General features: G+C 42.5%; 1 protein-coding gene across 1 annotated transcript in view; it reads left to right on the forward strand.

Annotated features, from left to right (window-relative positions):
* The window catches only part of TET2 (tet methylcytosine dioxygenase 2), a 68627-nt gene that overhangs the window by 38940 nt on the left and 5644 nt on the right, over positions 1 to 24043 (forward strand). Inside the window, exons 2-8 of the mRNA XM_081924759.1 lie at positions 7140 to 10563; positions 12581 to 12671; positions 14582 to 14675; positions 15318 to 15526; positions 17537 to 17687; positions 18637 to 18726; positions 22990 to 23127. Of these exons, the coding sequence (XP_081780885.1) occupies positions 7185 to 10563; positions 12581 to 12671; positions 14582 to 14675; positions 15318 to 15526; positions 17537 to 17687; positions 18637 to 18726; positions 22990 to 23127 (4152 nt within the window). The 5' untranslated portion in view covers positions 7140 to 7184. The remainder of the gene's footprint in view (positions 1 to 7139; positions 10564 to 12580; positions 12672 to 14581; positions 14676 to 15317; positions 15527 to 17536; positions 17688 to 18636; positions 18727 to 22989; positions 23128 to 24043) is intronic.

Here is a 24043-nt window from a genome sequence, read left to right on the forward strand (position 1 = left end):
TGCACGAATGGTGTTTCTTTTCTCTTCCTCCCCACCTAAAAAAAGAAGAAGGAAAAAAAGATTACTTGTGAACACTGCTGTAATGAGTTGGGCCTTAGGAAACCCAGCTTCAAATCCCTACATGCTTTTGAAAGCAATGCATTTCAATTTAAAGGAGTGGCTTTTTAGATTTAATTAATAAATCTAATTTATTTAATTAATAAATTAATTAATAAATTAAGTGTTCAGATTATTGGGTAAAAGGTAGTGTGGTGGAGTCTCCTTCTTTGGAGGTCTTTAAGCAGAGGCTTGACAACCATATGTCAGGAGTGCTCTGATGGTGTTTCCTGCTTGGCAGGGGGTTAGACTCGATGGCCCTTGTGGTCTCTTCCAACTCTATGATTCTATGATTCTATGAATAATTGGTCTCTGTGGCTATCTCATGTTTTTCCATCCACAGCTGTTCATTTTTCCAAAGGCTCTTCGCTACCAAATGCAGCTTAGGAGTCATTTATTTATTTATTTATTTATTTATTTTGTAACAGCTGCTGCTACATTTCTTTCAGGGCTGCAGCCTTAAAAGATTTCAAACTGAACATACACCTGTGGAACTTGACCAAGATTTCTTAATCTTGACATATTTCCTCGGCTTCATCAGACTCATGAAATCCCACACTAGTACATTCTTAGGCTATAGCTACCACCACATTCTATGGTAGCATTTCATTGATTTTCATACAAGTACTCCAGAGTAGGGGTGAAGCAGCCATTTGTTTGCTTTTGATATTAGGAGACATATTCACGTTTCTCTGAATTTTGCAATACAGGGTTTTTCCCCCAGCCAAACAATGCACCCAAAAATGTGTATGTTAGCGTAAAGTGCATGCTAAAATACGTTCTGTTATGGGTAACTTGCCTGCACAAATGCATATACTAGGCAACACTGCATACAAAAATGTGTCTATTGGAAGAGATTGCATGAAAGTGCATTCAAATATTCATGTAGACTTTAGAAAAAGAATTGTAGATGTATGTGGAAATGGGATGTACTGAAAACAGGATTGGAAAAATGAGAAACCAAGGTAGACTTATTCGCCTAACCCTACCCTAGGTTAGAGGGATGCGGGTGGCGCTGTGGGTTAAACCACAGAGCCTAGGACTTGCTTATCAGAAGGTCGGCGGTTCGAATCCCTGCGACGGGGGAGCTCCCGTTGCTCGGCCCCTGCTCCTGCCAACCTAGCAGTTCGAAAGCACGTCAAAGTGCAAGTAGATAAATAGGGACCACTCCGGCGGGAAGGTAAATGGCGTTTCCGTGCGCTGCTCTGGTTCGCCAGAAGCGGCTTAGTTATGCTGGCCACATGACCCGGAAGCTGTCTGCGGACAAACGCCGGCTCCCTCGGCCTATAGAGCAAGATGAGCACGCAACCCCAGAGTTGGTCACAACTGGACCTAATGGTCAGGGGTCCCTTTACCTTTACCTTTACCCCAGGTTAAGTAAATGGTATGTTTAAAAGGTGCTATTCCTAGAAATGCCTGTTGATTGTGAACTATAAACTGGAAGTATCCAAAGCAGTGTTCAGATTATTGAGTGAAAGGTACAGAGTTCCTTGATGAACTCTACCTCCTGAGTCCCCTTAGTTTTTAGCCAAATCATAGCCTATCTACCAATATTCTATAAATGCGTCACCACAGAGGTCTGACCCCTTATAATTCAGATATTTATCTGCAGGGTCTCAAAGCATCAAGAGTACTTCACTGCTTTCAGAGAAGCAACATCTTTTCCTCACTCCCATGGTTGAGCAAAGGTATAAGATTAATGCTTCTATTCATCCTAACATCCTTTATGAAGCTCCTTGGTGACCTGCTAAAAATTGTGGGGAGGAGCATTGCAATCAGGATAGACCATAAAAGCTTCATTCAGCACCCAAACCGAAGTCAGGAAAACCCTCCTGTTTTAGAAATAATCCATTTTAGCCACACTGATGCTTTTGTGAACCAATGGTTACATCCATGCTTTGGGGAGACAATTACCAATCTGTGAAATAACATCTTGTGACTGGCTTTTGGCAGACTATGAAGGGGAACTCTGTGGAAAAATCGACAGAGGGTCATTTTTTCATTAACCTTTCGTATGTCTCCCTTAATATCTGAAAATATAGGAAGTAACTCAGTACTCCTTCAGCCATCTAAAATTATACTGAATCTAATTGGGTTTCTAGGTACTTTGGAAGATTAGGAGCTGAAACTGAATTGGCAGTAGATGGCAAACTGCCAGAACAAAGTCAAACGTGCCATTCTCAAAGCTTTGAAAACATTTTAAAAGGAAAGTGAGGGAGAGGGGTACAAAAGGCCCCTGTGGAACTGCTTGGAATTGTAGTTCCAAGCCTTAGCTGGTGAAGACTAGAACTAACCAGTAGTGAAATGTGGGCGACTGATTTCTTTCAGATGAATGCATATTGGGGGGGGGGGTGCTCCCACCCTGGATGAATAATAATTTCCAGCTTTCATTTCTTTAAAGAAAAAGTTTCTAGCATATGTTGAATGTGAGAGAAGAGTCAAAATGTACAGGTACTGTTCTTCTCATTTGTGTGTGTGAAGGAATATAGCCTGTTCCATCCTTTTCAGTGCTTTACCCACTCCGACAAAAAACTTCACATGGATGCCCATGTACAGATGTAGGCAGGGTTCCTTGCCCCCCATACCATTTTAATATAATGAGACCTTAAAGAGAGTGGACTAATAAAATGGAAAGTATAATATTTTAATCAATTGTTTTTATACCTGGTGTTAGCCGCCCTGAGCCTGGTCTTGACTGGGGAGGGCGGGGTATAAATAAAAATTATTATTATTATTATTATTATTATTATTATTATTATTATTACTACAACAATATTTATTACGGTCCAGAGACCCAACAAAACATTACAAATCAATACACAGTTCATACAGCCTACCTCCAGGTAAATTAATCATTTTGTTTAGAATATAGGGCTCATTTGTTCTTGCAACCACCGATAGAAACTTTGCCACTGCCAACGTTCTAGCTTTTGTCCAGTCTTCCAGTAGGAACCTGACATAGTGAGCCTCTGATTTTCCCGGGAAAGGCACCAGCAGAGGTAGTATCAGTTCATTATTATTATTATCATCATCATCATCATTGTGATAAGCACTGAAAGTGTATGCATTTGCAGATACAGGCCTTTTGGAAGGAAAGGGGAGACAGACTAGAACATCAACTGGCTATGGTATTCTGGTTCATTGCTTCTTTCATACAGTGTTGAGTTTCTATGCAGCTCTGTGCATCTGTTGCTGGACTTAGTTTTAAGATCACACTTTTGAATGGTTTCTCTATCTGCGGAAGCCATGCTTGGTATGCTGCTGTGACAATGTTTCCATAAAAAGATTAGGCACCTGTTCCCTCCGATATGTATTCCCAAGTGTGTTTTGAGCAAGCAGCTTATGCCATTCAATGCTGTCTTGGTTTCGCCAACCTTTCTGGAATGTTCCTGAGGAGAAGAGAGTTCCGTATATTTCCAGGGAGACCTTTTTCTCCCTGTGGCCATTGCAGGCCTTCAGGTAACCACTTCACCAAAACCCACCGATACCACCTTCCCAACTGCACCTACATGGTGTAAGGAGTATCCAGTTTTTTAAAAGAGAGAGAGAAAAAATTGTAGTGAAGGATCATACAGTTAAGATGTTCTAGGGTATGGACCAATTTTGCTATGCAGTCCTCTTGTAAAACCATCTGTTGAATGGCAGTATATAAATATAGCAAACGAATAATGTGTAAGAAACTCCAGACAAATAAACACACTAGTCCGTAACAGTAGGAAAACCAAAAGGCCCCCTGTCACCATAGCAACTTCATGACATACCATGCTATACACTTTGACAGGCAACAGCCTACTTCATTAGATGAGCAGCTGGACTGAGATTTGTGGTAGATGCATAGAAGTAAAATGTCAGGGTTGTTGGCATCTGTCTGTCTTGGGCAAGCTTGCCCCCATGATTTAGCAAGTGTATGAGTGAGGACAGCAGGCACATAATTTTGAGGGGTCCTGGGCCCCTCCTTGAAAAGTAGTGTCTCGCATTTTTCTCAATGTGGTGCACTTGAAGGCACATTAAAAGAGATGTTGGGCATCTTTTAAAAATCAACAGTAGCAGCATACGTCTAAATTGGCAATAGTTTATGCCCCATATGAGAAAAGTAATATATCAACATTTCCATGTTTCACAAAGTGTCAATTGGTGTGGGTGGAATTATTTAAAATTCATATTGGACAAATACGATCCCTATCCCTTTTGCACGCTAATGTGCTGTTCTAAGTCATGCATCGTGACATCTTCAAAGAGGCCAGTCATAATTATGATGGATTAGACTGCAGAATTGGTCCTAGATGTAATCATTGTTTCGCAGATGCTACTGATGTGCCATGAATTTCTAATAGACTATGGCTGGTCGTGTGTGTGTGTAAGTAAAGCTGATAAGTATATTGGCTGGAGTTCAGTAACTGAAGGGGGCAGGAAATACAAATTATTATACTTGGGGAAAGCCTCTGCTTTGGAAGAGGTACAATTTACTTCACACAAAAGGGGAAGGGATTTGTCCAGCTATTTGCAGATTGCTAATTCCCCATTTTGGAAAGAAAATAAATATATTGAGCAGTGACACAACTACTCAATATATTGGTAGTGACACAACTCCAACAGAAATCCCTAGATGACCTTCAAGTTGGCTGTGATTTCTTCCTTGCTAAAGGACATATTATCCATGTCCCAAACTCAGTTGAATAAGCCAATTGACTTTCGCATTGGCTAATTTCTCTCTCAGTTGTTCTACCATGAATGGTGGGCAGATGCTGATATAGAACTGGCACAATCCTTCCCCTTCTCAATTCCTGAATTTTATTATTTACTTGTGTGTGTGCACATGCACACATGTGTTGAAACACACACACACACATATGCATGCTCTATAAGTAGTTTATAGACAACAAAGACATGAGACAACTTAAATACTACAAAAATACAGTTGCATTAATAAAAATATGAAACTATTAATAAATATGAACCAAAATCAATTTTACATCCTTCTGACATGCCTTCCTTCTCGGCTGCTTGGTTTCTACTCACCCACCCAGGGCCCAAACAAACCCATAGTTCACCCACAAAAATCTCACAAAAGGTGCCTGGAAACTGTTAACATCACCCCTAGTCTCTAACGCTAGCCATGGTGTTTGGGGTGGATGGGACTTCCTACAGCTGTGTCCTATTCAGCAGTCAGCTACACTTTCCATACCTGGGTCCTGCAGGTCCAGTGAGTTTCCCAGGGGATCCCAAGGATGCGAAAATAACATCCCTCCATTCACTGTTCTTTCTCTGGCCTCTGCCCACTTCTCTTCCTCCAGCTGCTTTCCTGTCCCATGAAGGACAGTAAAGCGGGGATCTATTTAGGATTATTTTGGATCACCATGCTTACCATACCATACAGATGTGCACTGTATGATTGCAATTCAGAATTTTGAACTTGTGTGGGAATTGTTGGAATGAAAGCTTGCACTTGCAGAGGGACATACTTTGATATTTACAGTTCCACCTCCACCTATGGTTTGTCTTTATGGCCCAATATTAGATAAGGGCACAAATGAAAAAAAACTAATGGGATTTTTTTGGGGTGTGGAATGCCTCACCCCAGCTCACTTATTAAAAGCAGAGGTCTTATACAGAGGACTTTCTAAGACGTTTTGGTTTTTTCTTCACATGTGGTCATTCTAGATAACTGCAAAAATTTGAATTTCTGTTTTCTTTTACTTTTTACATTACAAGGCAGAAATAACCATGGAAAGTGGAGCACAGCATTCAAACATCACACAGAAAAGGGAGCAAGCAATCTTGTTCTACTGCTGCAGTCTGTGTAATAGGTGACATTTTCAAAGAGTAGCTTTGCTGCAGCAATCATTGCATGCAAATATCCTGTTTTAATAATTCAAGCAGGTGTTAATTAATCATGTTGAAGCGTTCACATCCCATTTCACTAGCAGCAGTGTTTTTAATGACAAACTTCACATGATTTGAAACTCGGCTTGTCCCAAGATGGAGCTCACAGACCTCCAAATAGAAGAAGAGCTCTGCAGGATCAGGCCAAAGGTCCACTCGTCCAGCATCCTGTTCTCACAGTGGCCAGTCCAATGCCTATGGGAAGCCCACACACAGGACCTGAGTGTAGCAGTGCTCCACCTCAACATCAACTGTGATTCCCAGTCACTTGTATTCAGAGACATACTTGGGACTTTGAATTCTCTGTGGGTGCTCTTGTAAGCTTTGATGTTGGAACCTCAGAATGCTCAAAGCTGTTTAGTGCTGTCTTCTCCCCTGATGAAAGAGTGAACATCTGTCCAGCTGTGTTCACTGCTTTTGAGAGTGTATATTTTTTTAAAAAAAAAACCATCATCTGTTCAGTCTCCGAGCTGCTGAGTTCCATTATAGCATTGATTGTAATATATCTCTTTTGGAAAGAGAGCTTGCGATTCTTAGACTGCTACTAGAGTCTTCCCATACATGTTGCTATTCTCCAAAAAAGATGCAGCGCTGTATATTTTTTGACATAATATACTGTATTTTTCGCTCCATATGACACACCCTTTTCTTCCTAAAAAGTAATGGGAAATGTCTGTGCGTCTTATGGAGCAAATGTGTGGGCCCTGGATTTTTGCATTGGGTCACCCCAAATTCACCATCAGATCACATAGCATGTCCATGGCTATAGCCTGCACCAAAAAAATCACGCATCCACTGTTTCGGTGGACCTCAATGGCGCAAAAACTTGGTTACAAAGCATGGATCCACATGGATCCTCAGGATTTTTGCATTGGGACACCCCAAATTCACCATCAGATCACACAGCCTGCACCACAAAAATCATGCATCCACTGTTTCGTTCAGAATATTATTTTTCTTGTTTTCCTCCTCTAAAAACGCGTCTTATGGCTCGAAAAATACAGTATATCCCAGCACTTTTAGACACTGTCACAATTTCTATGAGGCTTTTGATCTAGGAAGGGGAAGTGCATTAGATGAAGTGCATAATTGCCATGTGGGGTTGTGTAGCGTGCATCAAATAAACATGGATTTCCCCCCTCCCCCATTCTCTCTTTCAGATACAATAGGAGGGCAGCCTTGTGGATGGCCCCAGAGTAGGCCAGATGGAACAGGATAGAACCAGCCATGTTGAAGGCAGTAGTTTGAGCCCATTTCTAATACCACATCCTTCTCATGTTTGCCAGGGAGAGCCTTTGTCAGTGAAGCTACAGAATGGGAGCCCACCAGCAGAGAAGGGCCAGGTTGAAGTCAATGGCGACCACACGTGGCTGCATTTCAAGGCCAACTATGGAATGAAGCACACTGTCAGAGGAAATGCAAATAACAGAATAAGCCCAGACCTTCTGCAAGAAAAGAGAGAGTGTGCCAGGTATATGCAAAATGGTGGGATAAAACGCACTTTCAGCGAGCCTTCTCTGTACGGGCTTCACCAGAACAAAAAGCTTAGACAAGATGAAGAAGCAAAAGGAGGGAAAGAAACCTCTTTGGATGGCAGTGATCAACCAAGTGTTCCCAATTCATACAGCGAGGAAGACTTGGTGGGTTTTAGAATGGAAGAAGATGCAGCTTCAGTTCTCATACAGTCCTCCAAAAACAACCGTGGTGCTTCAGAAACTCCTCCTGCTCCCCAGGTTCAGAATGAACAGGAGAGTGAAAACATGAATTGCCACAACAGGGACATTGCTTTGCTCTACAAGAGCAAGGCAGTGTCAATGTCTAATGGTGCTATAGTTTCTGCCTCTTCTATGGAAAACATGCACGATGAACTCCTTGAGAAAACGCTCTCTCAGTATAATCCAGATCATGTGTCCATTGCAATGCAGAAAACCACATCTCTTACAAATGCCATAAACACACAGGCTACTAATGAATCGACTTGTGGCACACCACATTCATCCCATACCTCAGGGCAGATCAACTCCCCACAAACCTCAAACTCTGAGCTGCCTCAGGTGCTAGATTCTGTGGCCACTGAAGTCCACAGCACAGAAGACGGCAGTAAGATATCCACATTGCCAGCCTGCTACACTTTTCAGAAACCAGAACTGCAATTGGAGCAGCAAAAATCTGAAAATGCATGCCAGTCCCCTACAGAGAATACTGATGTTCCAGGAAACATGGGGCAGGTTCCCAGTCAAGATTTCTCACTACCCAGTCAAGATTTCTCACTAAATCCCAACAGCAATATGAAAGCTCATAACAATAGCTCAGAGAGACCAGCAGAGCCAGCAGAGGAAAACGGTGCTTTGTTCCAACAAGACCCCATGTTCAAGAAGAGTTATTTCAGCCCACCTCCTGTTGCAGCTTCTTCTCCTCTTCCAGAAATAAACAGCATTCTTTCCATGAGTGTTTCAGAAGTGCATAACCATTATGAGACCCAAAGTCAAGAGACTCATTTGAAGAAAGAGAAGAATGGAGAGCAGCAGCAGCAGCAGCAGGGGGAGCTTGCAGCACAAATTCCTGGCCTTTGCCAGCAAGCACTTAGTTCTGAACAGGGTCTTCAACAAGAGGTTCAGGTTTCACAACAGACTGGCAATGAAACAAGAGATCTGATGCTTTCTGCAATGGCATCAGGCATCAGGCAACAATATCCTGATGAACTGCAGTCAAAACTGGAGCCGCAGGTTCAAGACACAGAAATAGTAGGGAGCAGTAAAGAGTTGCAACAACATTATCAACATTTCCTGGGCCAAATTAACCAGGAGACTGTAACTAGCAATGAAAAAGACTTGGTGAAAAATCAGATGCATCAGTCACACCCTCACTTGCAGACATCTTGGACAGGAATATCTTCCCCTCACTTTCGCCCCAGTGAGTCTCCCCAAAAATCAAATGAGGTGCTCTTAAGGACAATGCTTCAGCTTCAGTCAAATTCAGCTGATCAGACCCATCCAAAACAATATCCCGGGAGCCCCAATGCATCAAAGGAGGCTACAGGGCAAACTTGCTTCCAGAACATCACACAATGTGAGCAGATACCAGCACTGTACAAGGGTGAGGCAACACAGCTGCCACCTCATCTTACAGGTGAGAAGCAAATGCAATTCCAAAAGCACTCACCACAGCCTACAAAGATGGATACTATGCTCAAATCCCACGAACAGCAGCAAAATGCAAAGCACTTCCACTTTCAGCCACAAGCTGAGCACCACACTGAACAGTCCCTGGAATCGCAGATAAAGCCACAGCACTTAAATCTTCCACCATTGGAAAATGAACAGTTCCTCCGTTCACATATATTGCAACAGATGCTCCAGACCCAGCCAACACAGTTGCCACACAGTCCACAGCTAACCATGGGCTCCCAGCAGCAATCAATGCACATGAAGAGTAGAGAACTTCCTCAGACCTTTCCTCATTCCCAAAGCAGACAAGAGCAGCAGCTAGAAGGGGCATCTTTCAGTCATCTTAAATTGGAAGAAAGTTTTGAAACTGCAAACAATTACTTCAAATCAACTGACTTCCCAATGCAAAACTCCCAGGTCAGGCCAGGTCCTGTGTCCGATATGAACAGTAAAGATTCCCTTTACAATCATGCTTTCAAAGCAAATACTGTTATGAAGCATTCCTACTTGAACAACATGCACTTAGTCTCTGAGAAAAAAGAAAACCCTATGAACACTGAGCTCTTTGCAGAAAATGCAACTCATGACTTACAGCATATGCAATATTACACACATAGTATGGCCCCCAAACAAGATGTGCCCCATTGCTTTCAGGAAGAAGCTTCCCAGTCTCCACCAACTTCAGCTGGACCCTTCCAGCAAACACAGGGGTATTCTAATTTGACCAGCAACATGTGTAGCCCACAACCTGCCCAGATTCAGCAAAGGTACGTACCCTACAGTCAGCAATCAGCGTCCCATGATCAGAGAGGCTGCCATCTTCCAACTCAACCTCAAAGGGATTTTCAGAAGCATGCTGCTCTCAGGTGTCACATCTTAAACAGGCAAGAACAACAAAACAAATCTGACACCTGTCACGGTGTGGGACACAAGCCTATTAAAGCTGAAGCTGGCTCCAAGTTGAATGTCTGCACCCCTCCATCAGCTGGGCAGCTGGAGAACAAAGCGTGGAAAAAAACAATTAAACAAGAGATTCAGCACTTTGGTTGTGAGAACATGCAACAAAAGAGTATAATCGAAACCATGGAGCAGCAGCTGAAACAGTTTCAGGTCAGAACGCCCTTTGATCACAAGTCCCTTACTATCAAATCACCGAAACATGTGAAAGTTGAAACTGTGGGACCCATCACTATTCTATCAAGGAATTCCACCGCTGCAGATTTCAACAGCCACACAGCCTCTTTAGATCAACAGCCCATTCATTCCAGTGAAAAAACACCAACCAAAAGAACGGCTGCTGGAACAGCTCTCAATCATTTTTTAGAGTCACCTTCCAAGTTATTAGATACCCCTGTGAAAAACCTACTGGACACACCTGTCAAAACTCAGTACGATTTCCCATCATGTAGCTGCGTTGGTGAGTTGAGTTTGATGTTTCAGAGTTTGTTTTTAAATGAATATGATAATACCATTCTGCTATAATTTTCCAAGCCCAACCAGCTCCCTTCCTCAAGTCACCCTCCTCCCCTTTCTACTATAGGGAAGACTTCCCTTGTCTTCTCAAATAAATGTCCCAAACTGCATTTCTCAGTTCGCAGGTTGGAATTTCTTATCCATAAAATTATAAGTATCTCAGGCTCTTGCAGTTCCAGCCACACTGTCCTTCAGTTTCCTTCATTGAAAATACTATGAGTTGAATGATGCTATACAACATGTGGTTGGCTATGGAATCATCGTGACTCCATGATCCACTCTCCACTTTTCTTTGGGAGTGGTTTATGGTGTCAAATTTCCCACAATCAAATATGGGCATAAAAAGATGGCTGGTTTGTTACATTCTGAGCACATTATATGGATGTGATTGGACAAGGTGAAGGCACATGTAGAGTTGAGACTCTTGCAGGTATGATTTCTCTTCTGCAGGTATTGCCTGAGCAAGATGATTTCCTAGGCGAACAGAATGGAAAACTGTCTCTTTGAAATAACCCGTGCAAGTAAAATGAGGAAATTGCATCTAGTTTTGTCATGGTGAATTAGGACACTGGAAAAGTGTTGTTGCAGAATGACTTAAGACCAAACTGCACATAATAGAAGATAAGGTCTTCATAAAAGACCTTTGGCCTAGCGCCACAAAGGGATAGAGGTGTGATTTAATGTATTAAATAAGTGCATGGTCTGAGGGTTCTGAATCCTCCATTTGTGGTCCTTCCCTCTACAGCCGCTGCCCTTTTCTCAAGGTGGGCTCTCTCTGTACTGGCATCTGGCTATGGGGTACAGAAGAGCAGCAGTACATTTAGCACCCTCTTCTACTGTACGCCCCTTTGGTATATCCCCATGCCCCATTTTATTTGAAACATTTCAAGATGCATGCAATTTGGGCCTGAACAGTCGTCCTCCCGTGTATGCACCACACTAAGAATAATGGACACTGATGCATAAGAATCTTTCAATGCATAGTACAAAACTTTGTTCTGCCTTTATAGAACCGGTCACACTGAGACTTTTGTATTTTCAACACATGGTTTTAAAGGAATTTATCTGAACCCCAATTTACCTTTTTTAAAAAATTAATAACTGAGCCTTGGGGTGCATATATAGATAGCAGGAACTGCTGCAAAGCTAAAAGGCTAATACTATCAATGAAAATCTAGACTCATTTCCAACCTTTATTTATGGTCGAACCAGATGTAATAAAGCAGGAATGGGGAACTTGTGGCTCTCCAGATGTTCTTCTTGGACTTGAGCTCCCATTAGCCCAAGGCGGTGTGGCCAGTGGTCAGGGAAAATGGGAGTTGTAGTTCAGCAACATATGGAGGGTCATAGGTTTCTTGCCTCTGTAATAAAGGGATTTTACCTTCCAATATTTCTGCACCATAAAAACCAATAAGCAGAGGTGCTGACATACCAAAAGTCGAGAATATGCCCTATCTGATTTTCTTCCATTAGCCATTCTACAGCAATAACTTTCATTGATTCCTGATGGTAACGGGAACAGAGAAAATCCTAATTGACCCCTATTACAGTAACTGTATTAACCATGCCTTATATATACATAAAAAATCGTTCATCTGGCATTATGCATTAGAACTGCCCCAAATATTGCTCACTCTCTTGTTTGGTACAATAATTCCCTATTTGCATTTTTAATTATTTTTTTTTAAAAAAAAAAAACAATTCCCAAATGAAAATAGTAATGCTTTCCCTAGCCCTTCTATCAGTCCATGAATGATTTGGTGCACAGATGACCTACCAAGAGTCTTTGGGGTTGGTTTTACTCATATGTATAGTGCAAACAGGTCTTGTTACAGATTTCATTTAGTAAAATATGTATATAAGGTGAAACTATGCTTTAGTATGTAATATCTTTTAAAGACATTGTCAAAAGCATACTGCGTTAACCTTTTGTTTGTTTGTTTCTGTCTTCTTTTAAACAGAACAGATTATCGAAAAAGACGAAGGCCCTTTCTACACCCATCTAGGTGCCGGCCCTAATGTGGCTGCTATTAGAGAAATAATGGAAGAACGGTAATGAATTTGCTATGGCACACGGCAGATTAAAAATTATCCATTGTGCATGTCAGGATTTACACACACACACACACACACAGACAGACAGACAGACAGACACACACACACACACACACACCCTTGGTCTTTGCACACAAAGAAGACCACAACTGCAGACTCCCAAGTAATTATTTCGTAGGCTGGCTATTCCTGCTTTGCCAACACAGGGCACTGTGCTGCTCACTGGAGGACGACAACATTTGACAGGTCGGCTGGCTTGCTGTCCTGATCTGCCCACTCTGAGGCAGATGCCAGCAACAGGGCCAGCCTGCCAAATTAGCGAATTGGCATTGACTGTAAAAGCAAGAAAAGACCTAGAATTCCCAGTCGGGCCACCACACATGCCAAGGTACATAGGGGAGATGGCAAAAGGCATATGCAGCTCAAGGAAAGAAAACCTCAAGCAGGCTACTCCACCAAAACCAAACAAAAACCACAACACAATTAAGAGTTCATCTTCCTTCTGTTTATTTACACTAAGGAATCTAGTACCATCCATTGAATTCCATAAAGCAGGGATCCCCAGCCTGCAGCCCTCCAGATGTTTTGGCCTACAACTCCCATGATCCCTAGCTAACAGGACCAGTGGTCAGGGATGATGGGAATTGTAGTCCAAAGCATCTGGAGGGCTGAAGCTTGGAGATGCCTGCTAAAAAGGAATAAATGATCAGTTTTGGCTTGAAAACAGCATAGAAAGTACAGTACCTTTTTTTTTACAGCACATTAATCTGATATGCTGGGGTGAAGTTTCCCCCCCTATTCTGTGTTGTTAGAATCAAGTGGCAGCCAAACAAAAGCTATATGCAGATGAGATTTCATTGTATGTAAGGCACATATAATTGAAATTAGCTAATTTCTGGACTCTAGGTCTTGTTTCTCTTCAACACAAATTTAAGGGGGCCTTTGTTCACCTAGCGGCAAATTTAAAGCACAGTCCACCTTTTTTCAAGACGTTGCCTCCTTTTCCTCTGCACACTTACATTTCCATATATGTTTGATATGATAAAACAGTAGATTATCAGATGTAAATAACGAGCAGAATCCTTTTTCAGGTAATTAGGTCAATGTTTAAGCTCATTCTTTCTTAGAGCTGCTGTGCTAAAAATGCGATACTAATAGCTTTAGCCCTGTAGGGCAGGTGTTAATATTCTTCTAAGGACACTTCACACCTTTATTCTTTTGAGCAAGGGGATCAGATAGATATATCATAGAGTCATAGAGTTGGAAGGGACCCTGATGGTCATCTAGTCCAACCCCCTGTACAGTGGTGCCTCGCAAGACGAAATTAATTCATTCCGCAAGTCTTTTCGTCTTGCGAGTTTTTCGTCTTGCGAAGCACGGTTTCCCATGTGAATGCATTAAAAATCAATTAATGCGTTCCTATGGAAACCGCCTTCAGACCAGGTCCGGGGACAGTCTGTCCCCCGACCTCTTCTGAAGGCTGGCGGGGGACGAAAGTCTTTGCTTCCCCCCCGCCTGCCTTCCTGGGACAGCGGAGACTTTTCCGCTGTCCCGGGGCGATCTTAAAATGCTGGCGGGCGGCAGCGAAGGCTTCGCTGCCGCCCGCCAGCATTTTAAGATCGCCCCGGACAGCGGAGAAGTCCTCCGCTGTCCCGGGTTTTTTAAAATGCTGGGGGACGGCAGCGAACCCTTCAGGACCTCTTCTGAAGGCTGGCGGGGGGCAAAAGTCTTTGCTCCCCCCTGCCTGCCTTCCCGGGAGAGCAGAGAAACGCAGCGTAACGCAGCGTAACGCAGAGAAACTTAACCATCCAGGGGTCCTTTACCTTTTACCTATACTTCATGTGAATCTCTGTTGCTCAGTTCAAATGTTAATACTTACTTTTATTCATTTGTTTGGATTTTTAAAGGTATGGACAGAAAGGCAAAGCCATAAGGATAGAGCGGATTGTCTATACGGGGAAAGAAGGCAAAAGTGCCCAAGGATGTCCTATAGCTAAATGGGTAAGCCTTTTTTCCACTTGATCATATAAAAGATATTTTTTTTAAGTTTAACAAAGAATACTAGTATTTGTTAGCTGTAAATATTCAGATCATTTTAAAAGAGAATATTACTATTTTGATTTTTTTTTAAGCCTCTGACCTAGGATAGATGTCAAAAGAGGTATTATAACTATGAAATGAGTTTATATATATATATAAAAATACCTAAACACAGACCGTATCTCAAAGTTCATGGCTGCCCAATCATGCAAAATTTGCAAAACAAAATGTATGCAAAGATGAAATGTAACCTAGTCAAAGTATTGGACTGAGCTAAGGAAAGTATAGTATTTTGAAAATGTACTTCCAATTAAAGGCCTCCCGAAGTTGGGAAATGCCTTGTATTTATTTAGGGTGCTGGTCCCTCTAACCCAGTCTTGTCTGTTCTGATTGACATCTGTCTAATATCTCAGGCAGGGGTCTTTCCCAGCCCTACTTTGAGATCACAGGGATTGAACCTAAAACCTTCTGCTCACAGCACTGCAGTAAACTGCTACAGGCAGACTGGATATGAGCATAAATGTCTTCCTTGAACAGACATTCTATCATATTAAGCATCTCACTAAAAACCAGAAAACCTCGTTTGGGGGGTTGTATTTGCAGGTGATTCGTAGAAGTAGCACTGAAGAAAAACTCCTTTGTTTGGTACGGGAACGTGCAGGCCACAGCTGTGAAACAGCAGTGATAGTAGTGCTTATCTTGGTGTGGGAAGGAATTTCTCGAAGCCTAGCAGACAAGCTGTATTCCGAACTCTCCGAAACTTTAAGGAAGTATGGCACGCTAACAAACCGTCGCTGTGCTCTAAATGAAGAGTAAGTGAAGTATGTACTTGTTTCTCTCAAAAGGTGATCTTGCTATAGCTTGAATGCCTAGATTTAAGGAACAATAATTCCTACTGAAGTCATGTATCCTATGTTCTCCTTTTCATGTTCTTAGCTGACATTGGTCATTGGTCTCACTTAAGTTATTGTCTTTATGTTGTCAGTAACCAAGAAAGTCATCTTTGTTTAACAGAGAGAGCCCATTTCACCTCCCTTCTATCATTGCCACAATTCCCATCACATTCAGTTCTGCAGCACACATGGAGTCTAGTTCCATGTCTACCATGATGCTGTTAATGTTCCTTGCTGCATCAAACTTCTTGCAACAAATTCTGCCCAGTACACGGAGTACCATATAGGGAGCAAGCTTCATTTGTGGTGCCTAGCTCAGTGAAGTTACCCAGTCTGCATACATGCCATACATTTAAAACACATTTCCCCCTCTACACAAAAAAGGATATTGGGAACTGTAGTTTGTTGGGGGTGCTGGGAACTGCAGCTCTGGGAAGGGTAAACTACACTTCCCAGGATTCTTTGTGGGAGGGTGTATGTTAGTGTATTGTGTCTTTGCAGCCCCAGTCATATTATGAAGACAACTTCCTGTTGGGTGTTCCCCTACCAATTTTCCTAAGGAACTCATATGGTTTCATGGAAATGTATTCCAATAATAATAATAATAATAATAATAATAATAATAATAATAATAATTTATTATTTATACCCCACCCATCTGGCTGGGTTTCCCCAGCCACTCTGGGTGGCTTCCAACATAATATTAAAATACAATAATCTATTAAACATTAAAAGCTTCCCTAAGACATAAATTGTCTTTCCAAATTAGCCCTTACTATGTATTTATTATACATCTTCAATGCCCTGAATAGCTACACAGTTTTAGTGAGACAGGTGGGATTATTGTATGGCTCATCTGGCCATGTGCTTTGATGGCTTTTAACAAGACCTATTGCAATACCAACAAAGACAGGACCATAGAAGACCAATAAGAATACCCTATAGCAAGGTACCTCTTTCCAAGGCATGGTAAAAATGGTGTACTGGGTTTACACAACTGTGCCAGGTGTGTTGGAATTTTGTGAATACATAGGATTGGCTCCAGCATAGCCTTTCCACAAACAGGTGAGGTCCTTCTGTTTGCAGAAGGGTCTTTTGATCTGCAGATAGAAAGAGATGGAGGTGATTTTTGGCCATTCTTTCCCTCTGCAGCCCCCCAGCAGGCTTGTGCCCAGAATGTTCTGGGTGTCTCTCAAAACCACTGGCAATAAATTTGGGAAGTGGAGGTGTTGCAGGAAGGAAAGTCAGTGGACATCACACCTTACCTCCGCCTATCAGCTGGAGCATTTTATGAGTGTCCCCCCACTCATGGGATCTCTGGACCTATTCAATATAATTGAGAGCTAGGGTGCCTTCCTTTGGTTTTCATTTTTTAATAAAGTAATTGTTTACAGTGCAATACTATGTATGAATACACAGAAACAAGTCCTATTGAGTTGAGTGGTTCTTCTTCACAATATGTATGGAATTGCAACCTTAATATGAACTGCTGGTTTTCAGAAGCTTGTAAGGAAACCACTTTCATACGTGCACACACACCCCTACACATGTAGAAGGTTGTTGTTTTGCTTCTGTATCAAATATCTATAGATGAAGGTAAAACACAAGCAATTGACTTCACTTACAACCACTCTTGGTACTATTAAAGGCTTTTCATAGAAGATGATCAGTTGTCTGCAGTTTGCTCTGGTTGCAACAACATCATGGCCAAGACTTCCTTAGACACATGGCCAAAGGGTGGCTCTCCTTTCCTACAAACTTTTATTAGAGGCCTGTTGAAGGGTTCTTCAGGGAGTGCAGAAGTTGGGCGTAGTGCATATAGCTGCAAAAACATTATGATGTGTAAAAAAAAATTCCAGGCAGGGATTCTTTGCAGGTGTCCACACTATGCTTTTAGGTTGCTACAAATGCAGTTCTTTCCTTTCTTAGGCGAACTTGCGCATGCCAAGGCCTGGACCCCGAGAGTTGTGGCGCATCGTTTTCCTTCGGCTGCTCGTGGAGTATGTACTACAATGGGTGCAAGTTTGCCAGAAGCAAGATCCCAAGGAAGTTTAAACTATTGGGGGATGATCCAAGAGAGGTAGGGACTAAATAGATGGCATGTGTGGCACTCTCCAAAGCATTTCTATTCTAGTTGTGGTAGCTGCTCCCAGATTTGGAACCCCCACCCTAGAGGTGTTAAGACTGGCTCCCTCTTTGTTGTCCTTCTGCCTGCAAGTGCAGGTGTTCTTGTTGGAACTGACTGCTTTGACTATAAAGGCTGGTGCTTTCTTATTGTAATCCTTTGCATGGTTTTAATAGATTATATATAGTTTTAATCCTATCCATGTTTAATGGTTTTTAAATTATAGGTTTCCCCGCCCCCTATAATTTTAGCAGTTCTTGTTTTAATCAGTAAGCTGCCTTGAGTATTTGTCAGGGAAAAGGGTTGGGAATGAATGAATGAATGAATAAGACAAAACTCATTTTTTAAAAAATGACTCACAGTGTCAGATGATGGTCTTAAGTTTTGTCAAAGTACAACATTCCGCCCTAGAATGGTATTTATTTCTAAGTGTTTCCATCTACCTCTTCTGTCTGACACAGGAAGGTGAGGAACCTTTCTGAAATCAGGGGCTGCATTCCTTTAGGGGGAAGTGGGCAGGGCCTGAATGCAGGTAATGGGTGGAATCAAGGTCAGAAGTGAGCAGGATACCCTTTCCCTCCCTCCTTCCCCTTCTCACACACATGCACAGAAACACACTTTTCATCTTTTCTCCATTCCCCCTTCATTCATTTTTTAGCTGCCAAGCCAGCAGTTTCCCTGGTTTATTTGCAAATTTAAAATTCCTCTGTTTTGTAACCTTAACTTTCCTCTGTGTTTGCTGATTTACTAGCATTGCATATTGTAACTGCAGTAACTTAATCTATTGCAATATCTCCCTTCCATCTCCCCCCTTTTTGGGCTTGTAATGGATAATTAGGGCTACAATGTAAACTTAATACAGTTGAATGCTAACACGCAAAATCACTCCTTTACTGAAAATTAGGAAGAAAAGCTGGAGTCCAATTTGCAAAATCTCTCGACTCTGATGGCCCCCACTTACAAGAAACTGGCACCTGATGCGTATAACAACCAGGTAGGCTAAAAAATGGGTGGGGTGCTAGTTATCAACACTAAAACAACCTGATTTATTTTGCAATCACATTAAGTTTCATTATAATAATAAGTCTTTGGCAGAGACCTTGGGAATCTGAAGTTTTAAAAAAGCTTGAATAACATCTTTAGAGTACATTTAAACACCACATGCTTCTTATTTTAGAGTAATTAGTTGGAAATAGCTACCACTCCTAAGATCACTCTGTGCTGTGACTAATGCAAATTAGAATTGTTGTAAATGTACTTATGATAATGGAGGAAAGTGGGATAAAAATTACTTCTAATTATGTGAAGCCGAACAATGGATGAAACATGTTAAGGAGTTATTTGGGACCTCTTATGATCTTGTATTGAAAGTAATGGCCAAATCCCCAAGAAAGACTTCCCCAGGACTTCCCAAGGTTCAGATCTTTCCCACACCAGAATTCCTCAGCTTTTAGCAGCAGTTGATCTTGCATGTTCTTCATGGCACTGATTGCAGTGGTCCAAAAAATTAACTCTGCTAGTAAACTTAGGTTGGGATTTTTTCATTTCACACAGTATAATGTCACTCCATGAGATGCTCCTTATATACTTTGAATTGCCCCAATACATTTGATTACAACACACATCTAATACTATCCCATAATCTCTATTTTTTATATATATATATATATATATATATATATATATATATATATATATATGCAGGTTTTGGTGTCCTCGGGTGTCTTCCCGTGTAAAAGTTGGGGTGTCTAGGCGACGTTTCGACGAGGTCTCACTCGTCATCTTCAGGCTGGTGCTTTCGGCTTCTTGTTACTGGAACAGAGCAGGATCTCAGTGTTTGAGTTCCTATAAATACTGTTGAGGGGGTGTGGTGTATAGCCTCCAATGTTCTGGGCAGAGAGGAAGTTCCCAGGCTAGTGTGCCTTTTCTTCTTTTGTTCCTTAATTACTTGAGGGATATCTTGAGTGATTTCTTGAGTGATATCCTGAGTACCACTTAGGTGGGTCATTAGGTGTGGATTAGTTGCTAAAGTCTTTGTGTCTTGACCTCTTGAACTTTGTGAAGAGTTTTTCTGAGAAGATGGCTGTACTGCACTTAGTTGTGCTCTGGCTTGGCTTCGTGTATAGGGGCGAGCTGTGGTTTTGTGGCCTGTGTCAGCCAGATCTGTGTAGGGATTGCAGGGGGGTGCAGCATCCGGAGGTGCCACCATGGTTTGGCTACTGGATGGTGTCTGTAATTTATCTGTGGAGAGGGTCTGGGTTTGGGTCTGGTGTGGTTGATTGGTGATAGCGTTCTGTGTGCCTCTGGATCTGGTGTCAGTTTTTGTGGGGAGGGCTAATTTCCAGATGTCTGGCAAGCGGGATGTGTCGTCACGCTTGTTCATGTTGTGAGGGTGTTTCTCTATCTCGATGGCTTCCATGATTATTCTCTTGTGGTGATGTTCCATGTTAAAGAGCAATTTGGAATCTGCAAAATTAATTTCGTGTCCTGTTTCTTTCATGTGTTGGAAAAGAGAGGAAGTTTTTTCTTCTTTTTTGACGGCATTCTTGTGTTCTGCGATACGTGCATTTATTCGTCTGTTTGTTTGTCCAATGTACGTGGCTGGGCAGACTTTGCAGGGTATTTCATAGACCCCTTGGTTTTCCAACTGGATTTTATCCTTGGGGTTTCTGAGGATATTGGCTATTTTTTGGTTGGTGCAAAAGGCTGTTTTGATATTGTGTTTATGGAGGATTTTGCTAATTTTATCTGTAGTGCCCTTGATATAAGGAAGGAGGGCCATGCCATTGTTTTCTTCTGTGTCTTGGTTTTTGGGGGGTGTTTCTTTTTGGATTAGCTTCGTAACCCTGTTTTGCTGGTATCCATTGGCAATTAACACATTTGAGAGATTCTGTAACTCAGTTGTCAAGTGGTCTTTGTCAGCCAGGCGTTTGGTTCTGGAGATGAGAGTCTTGGCTACGGAGTTTATTTGTGCAGGGTGGTGGTGTGATTGTGCATGTAAGTAGCGGTTGGTGTGTGTTTTTTTCCGGTAGATAGTGTGTCCTAGGGAGCCATCAGGTTTTTTGTAGATTAGGACGTCAAGGAAGGGAAGTTGGTTGTTGGCTTCTATTTCCATAGTGAATTGTATTTTGGGGTGTAGGCTGTTGAGATGTGTGAGGAAGCTATCCAGTTTTTCCTTCCCGTGTGGCCAAATTACAAAGGTGTCGTCAACATATCTGAACACAAGAATGCCGTCAAAAAAGAAGAAAAAACTTCCTCTCTTTTCCAACACATGAAAGAAACAGGACACGAAATTAATTTTGCAGATTCCAAATTGCTCTTTAACATGGAACATCACCACAAGAGAATAATCATGGAAGCCATCGAGATAGAGAAACACCCTCACAACATGAACAAGCGTGACGACACATCCCGCTTGCCAGACATCTGGAAATTAGCCCTCCCCACAAAAACTGACACCAGATCCAGAGGCACACAGAACGCTATCACCAATCAACCACACCAGACCCAAACCCAGACCCTCTCCACAGATAAATTACAGACACCATCCAGTAGCCAAACCATGGTGGCACCTCCGGATGCTGCACCCCCCTGCAATCCCTACACAGATCTGGCTGACACAGGCCACAAAACCACAGCTCGCCCCTATACACGAAGCCAAGCCAGAGCACAACTAAGTGCAGTACAGCCATCTTCTCAGAAAAACTCTTCACAAAGTTCAAGAGGTCAAGACACAAAGACTTTAGCAACTAATCCACACCTAATGACCCACCTAAGTGGTACTCAGGATATCACTCAAGAAATCACTCAAGATATCCCTCAAGTAATTAAGGAACAAAAGAAGAAAAGGCACACTAGCCTGGGAACTTCCTCTCTGCCCAGAACATTGGAGGCTATACACCACACCCCCTCAACAGTATTTATAGGAACTCAAACACTGAGATCCTGCTCTGTTCCAGTAACAAGAAGCCGAAAGCACCAGCCTGAAGATGACGAGTGAGACCTCGTCGAAACGTCGCCTAGACACCCCAACTTTTACACGGGAAGACACCCGAGGACACCAAAACCTGCATTCCTGTACCCGTGAAAATCTACGAAAGCATATATATATATATATATATATATATATATATATATATATATCCACCAAATTCTGCGCAAAAGTGGCATAGGAGCCACCTCCTAGAGGCCAAGGTCCCTTCGCCCCTCCCTAAAATATTTGAGGGGACCGAGACCCCTGCCCCAGAGTTGACGTACATTGCCATTCAAGTGGTGTGTGTGCACCACATCCCGTGTTCAATTACCTGGGCCCCTCAATATTTTATTCAAGTTGGCACCCCTGCAATGTGGGAACCCAAAGACTGGGACTCTTTAATCCTGCTGATTCTTTCCTCCTGTACAGTCATACCTCAAGTTGAATGTGCTTCGAGTTGAGCGCGTTTGAGTTGTGCTCCGCAGCAACCCGGAAGTAACGGAGTGCGTTACTTCCGGGTTTCGCTGCTCACGCATGTGCAGATGCTCAAAATGATGTCACGTGCATGCGCGGTAGCGGCGAAACGCGGCACGCGCCATCGCGTCTTGCATTCTGTTCGGGATGCGAACGGGGAATTCTTTGTCTGTTACCACAGTAACCAAATAAATCGTACTTAAAAGCTTTCTTGTTTTCTCCTGGCTCCTTGAACCACCGGGAGGGGAGGGAGAGATTCCTCAGGCTTGACATAGCATGTAGAAAGCCCACTAACAAAATTACAGTTTCTTGTAAGCTGCAACAAGCACCTTTTTAAAAAAAAGTTTGAGCAGGCTTCCTAGCTGCTACAGAAAGCAGTGCCACTGGCATTCTCCAGGTCACCTCACCCAGAATGCATTGCCAAGCCTACCTGCCCAGTAATGAGTTAAGGAGCAGGTCCAAGGGAGCCAGTTTGCCACTTCCATATGCCTGACATCATTGTCTCATTCTGCCTCCTCATTGGGCCATCCCTGAGGTCTTATACTTGGTAGCTTATTAGCAGTGCTGACTTCAGGGAGTCTGGTGGTCTTCCGTCACTGTCTTTGCCCTACAAAGTTTTGACTTCAACGCTGTAATGGATATACCCCCAGAGAGGTTTCTTGGCTCCTGTACTCCACATGACAAATCAAAATAATCCAGCTGGGTCAAAAAAACCTCAACATAGCTAAGACTATGATTTCCTCTGGGATAATACAGCATTTTTAAATTAGACTATTTCAGTAATGCGTGTGTGCGCTTGTTTTGTTTCAGATTGAATATGAACACAGAGCACCCGAGTGCCGTCTGGGTTTAAAAGAAGGCCGTCCGTTCTCAGGGGTCACTGCCTGCCTGGATTTCTGTGCTCATGCTCACAGAGACTTGCATAATATGCAGAATGGCAGCACACTGGTAAGTCAGTGATGCATGCAGCCGTACTCATGCAGAACTAATTTCCTCTATTAAGTTCATTATTTTTTCATAATCTGTATTTCTATTAAATTGGCACATGATGGCTGTTGGGGGGTGGGGGTGGGGAGAGAGAACGGCAAAATGCTTATATGAAGAGGAATGTGAAATCCTCCAGACTTTTAATTAAAAGATGATGGAGATTCCCATGGTTCATTCTTAAAATCCTTGCTCCTAGCCTTGCTTTTATTACACAGCGAAACAATATAAGACTAGGAGAGCTCAAGAGCTATGTGGTTATAATCAGCTCCTGAATGGGAAGTTTAACTTGCAAAAAGTGCAGAATCTGACATCTTCATTTGAATCCTGAGACTCTTAAAGTTCCCAGCTGGAGGCAGAGGGAAGCACATTCCCTTTAAAGCTGAGAAAACCAAAGGACTTTCTCAGAAAGTCGTGTGCTTCAACTCCCAACAGCATGTTTTGGGTATGCCAACTAATCCAGTGTCCCTTCTCTCCCTTTATCACGATGGGTCCTAAGTAAACCTTCTAAAGACAGCCAGGGTGGCGGAGTGGTTAGAGTGTTGGACTAAGACCCAAGAGACCAGGGTTCAAATCCCCACTGGGTGACTTTGGGCCAGTCACACATTCTCAGCCTGTCCTATCTCACAGGGTTGTTGTGTGGTTAAAATGAAGAGGGGGAGAACCATGAATGCCATCTTCAGCTCCTTGGAGGAAAGGTGGGATATAAATGTAATAAATAAATCCATCAATAGTTCTTGAGTGGACATTCGAATGGCACTAGGTGGGTGTTGCTATGCTTCAGTCATTTGAAGAGGCACCCTTAACTGGATGTGAGCTCTTCCCCTTTCTTGGACGTCACTTTGCTTTCTGACTCACCTGAAGATCAGTCATATTTCAT

Source organism: Podarcis melisellensis (genome assembly GCF_964234715.1).
Source record: "Podarcis melisellensis genome assembly, chromosome: 9".
In the NCBI taxonomy this organism is placed as follows: Eukaryota; Metazoa; Chordata; class Lepidosauria; order Squamata; family Lacertidae; genus Podarcis; species Podarcis melisellensis.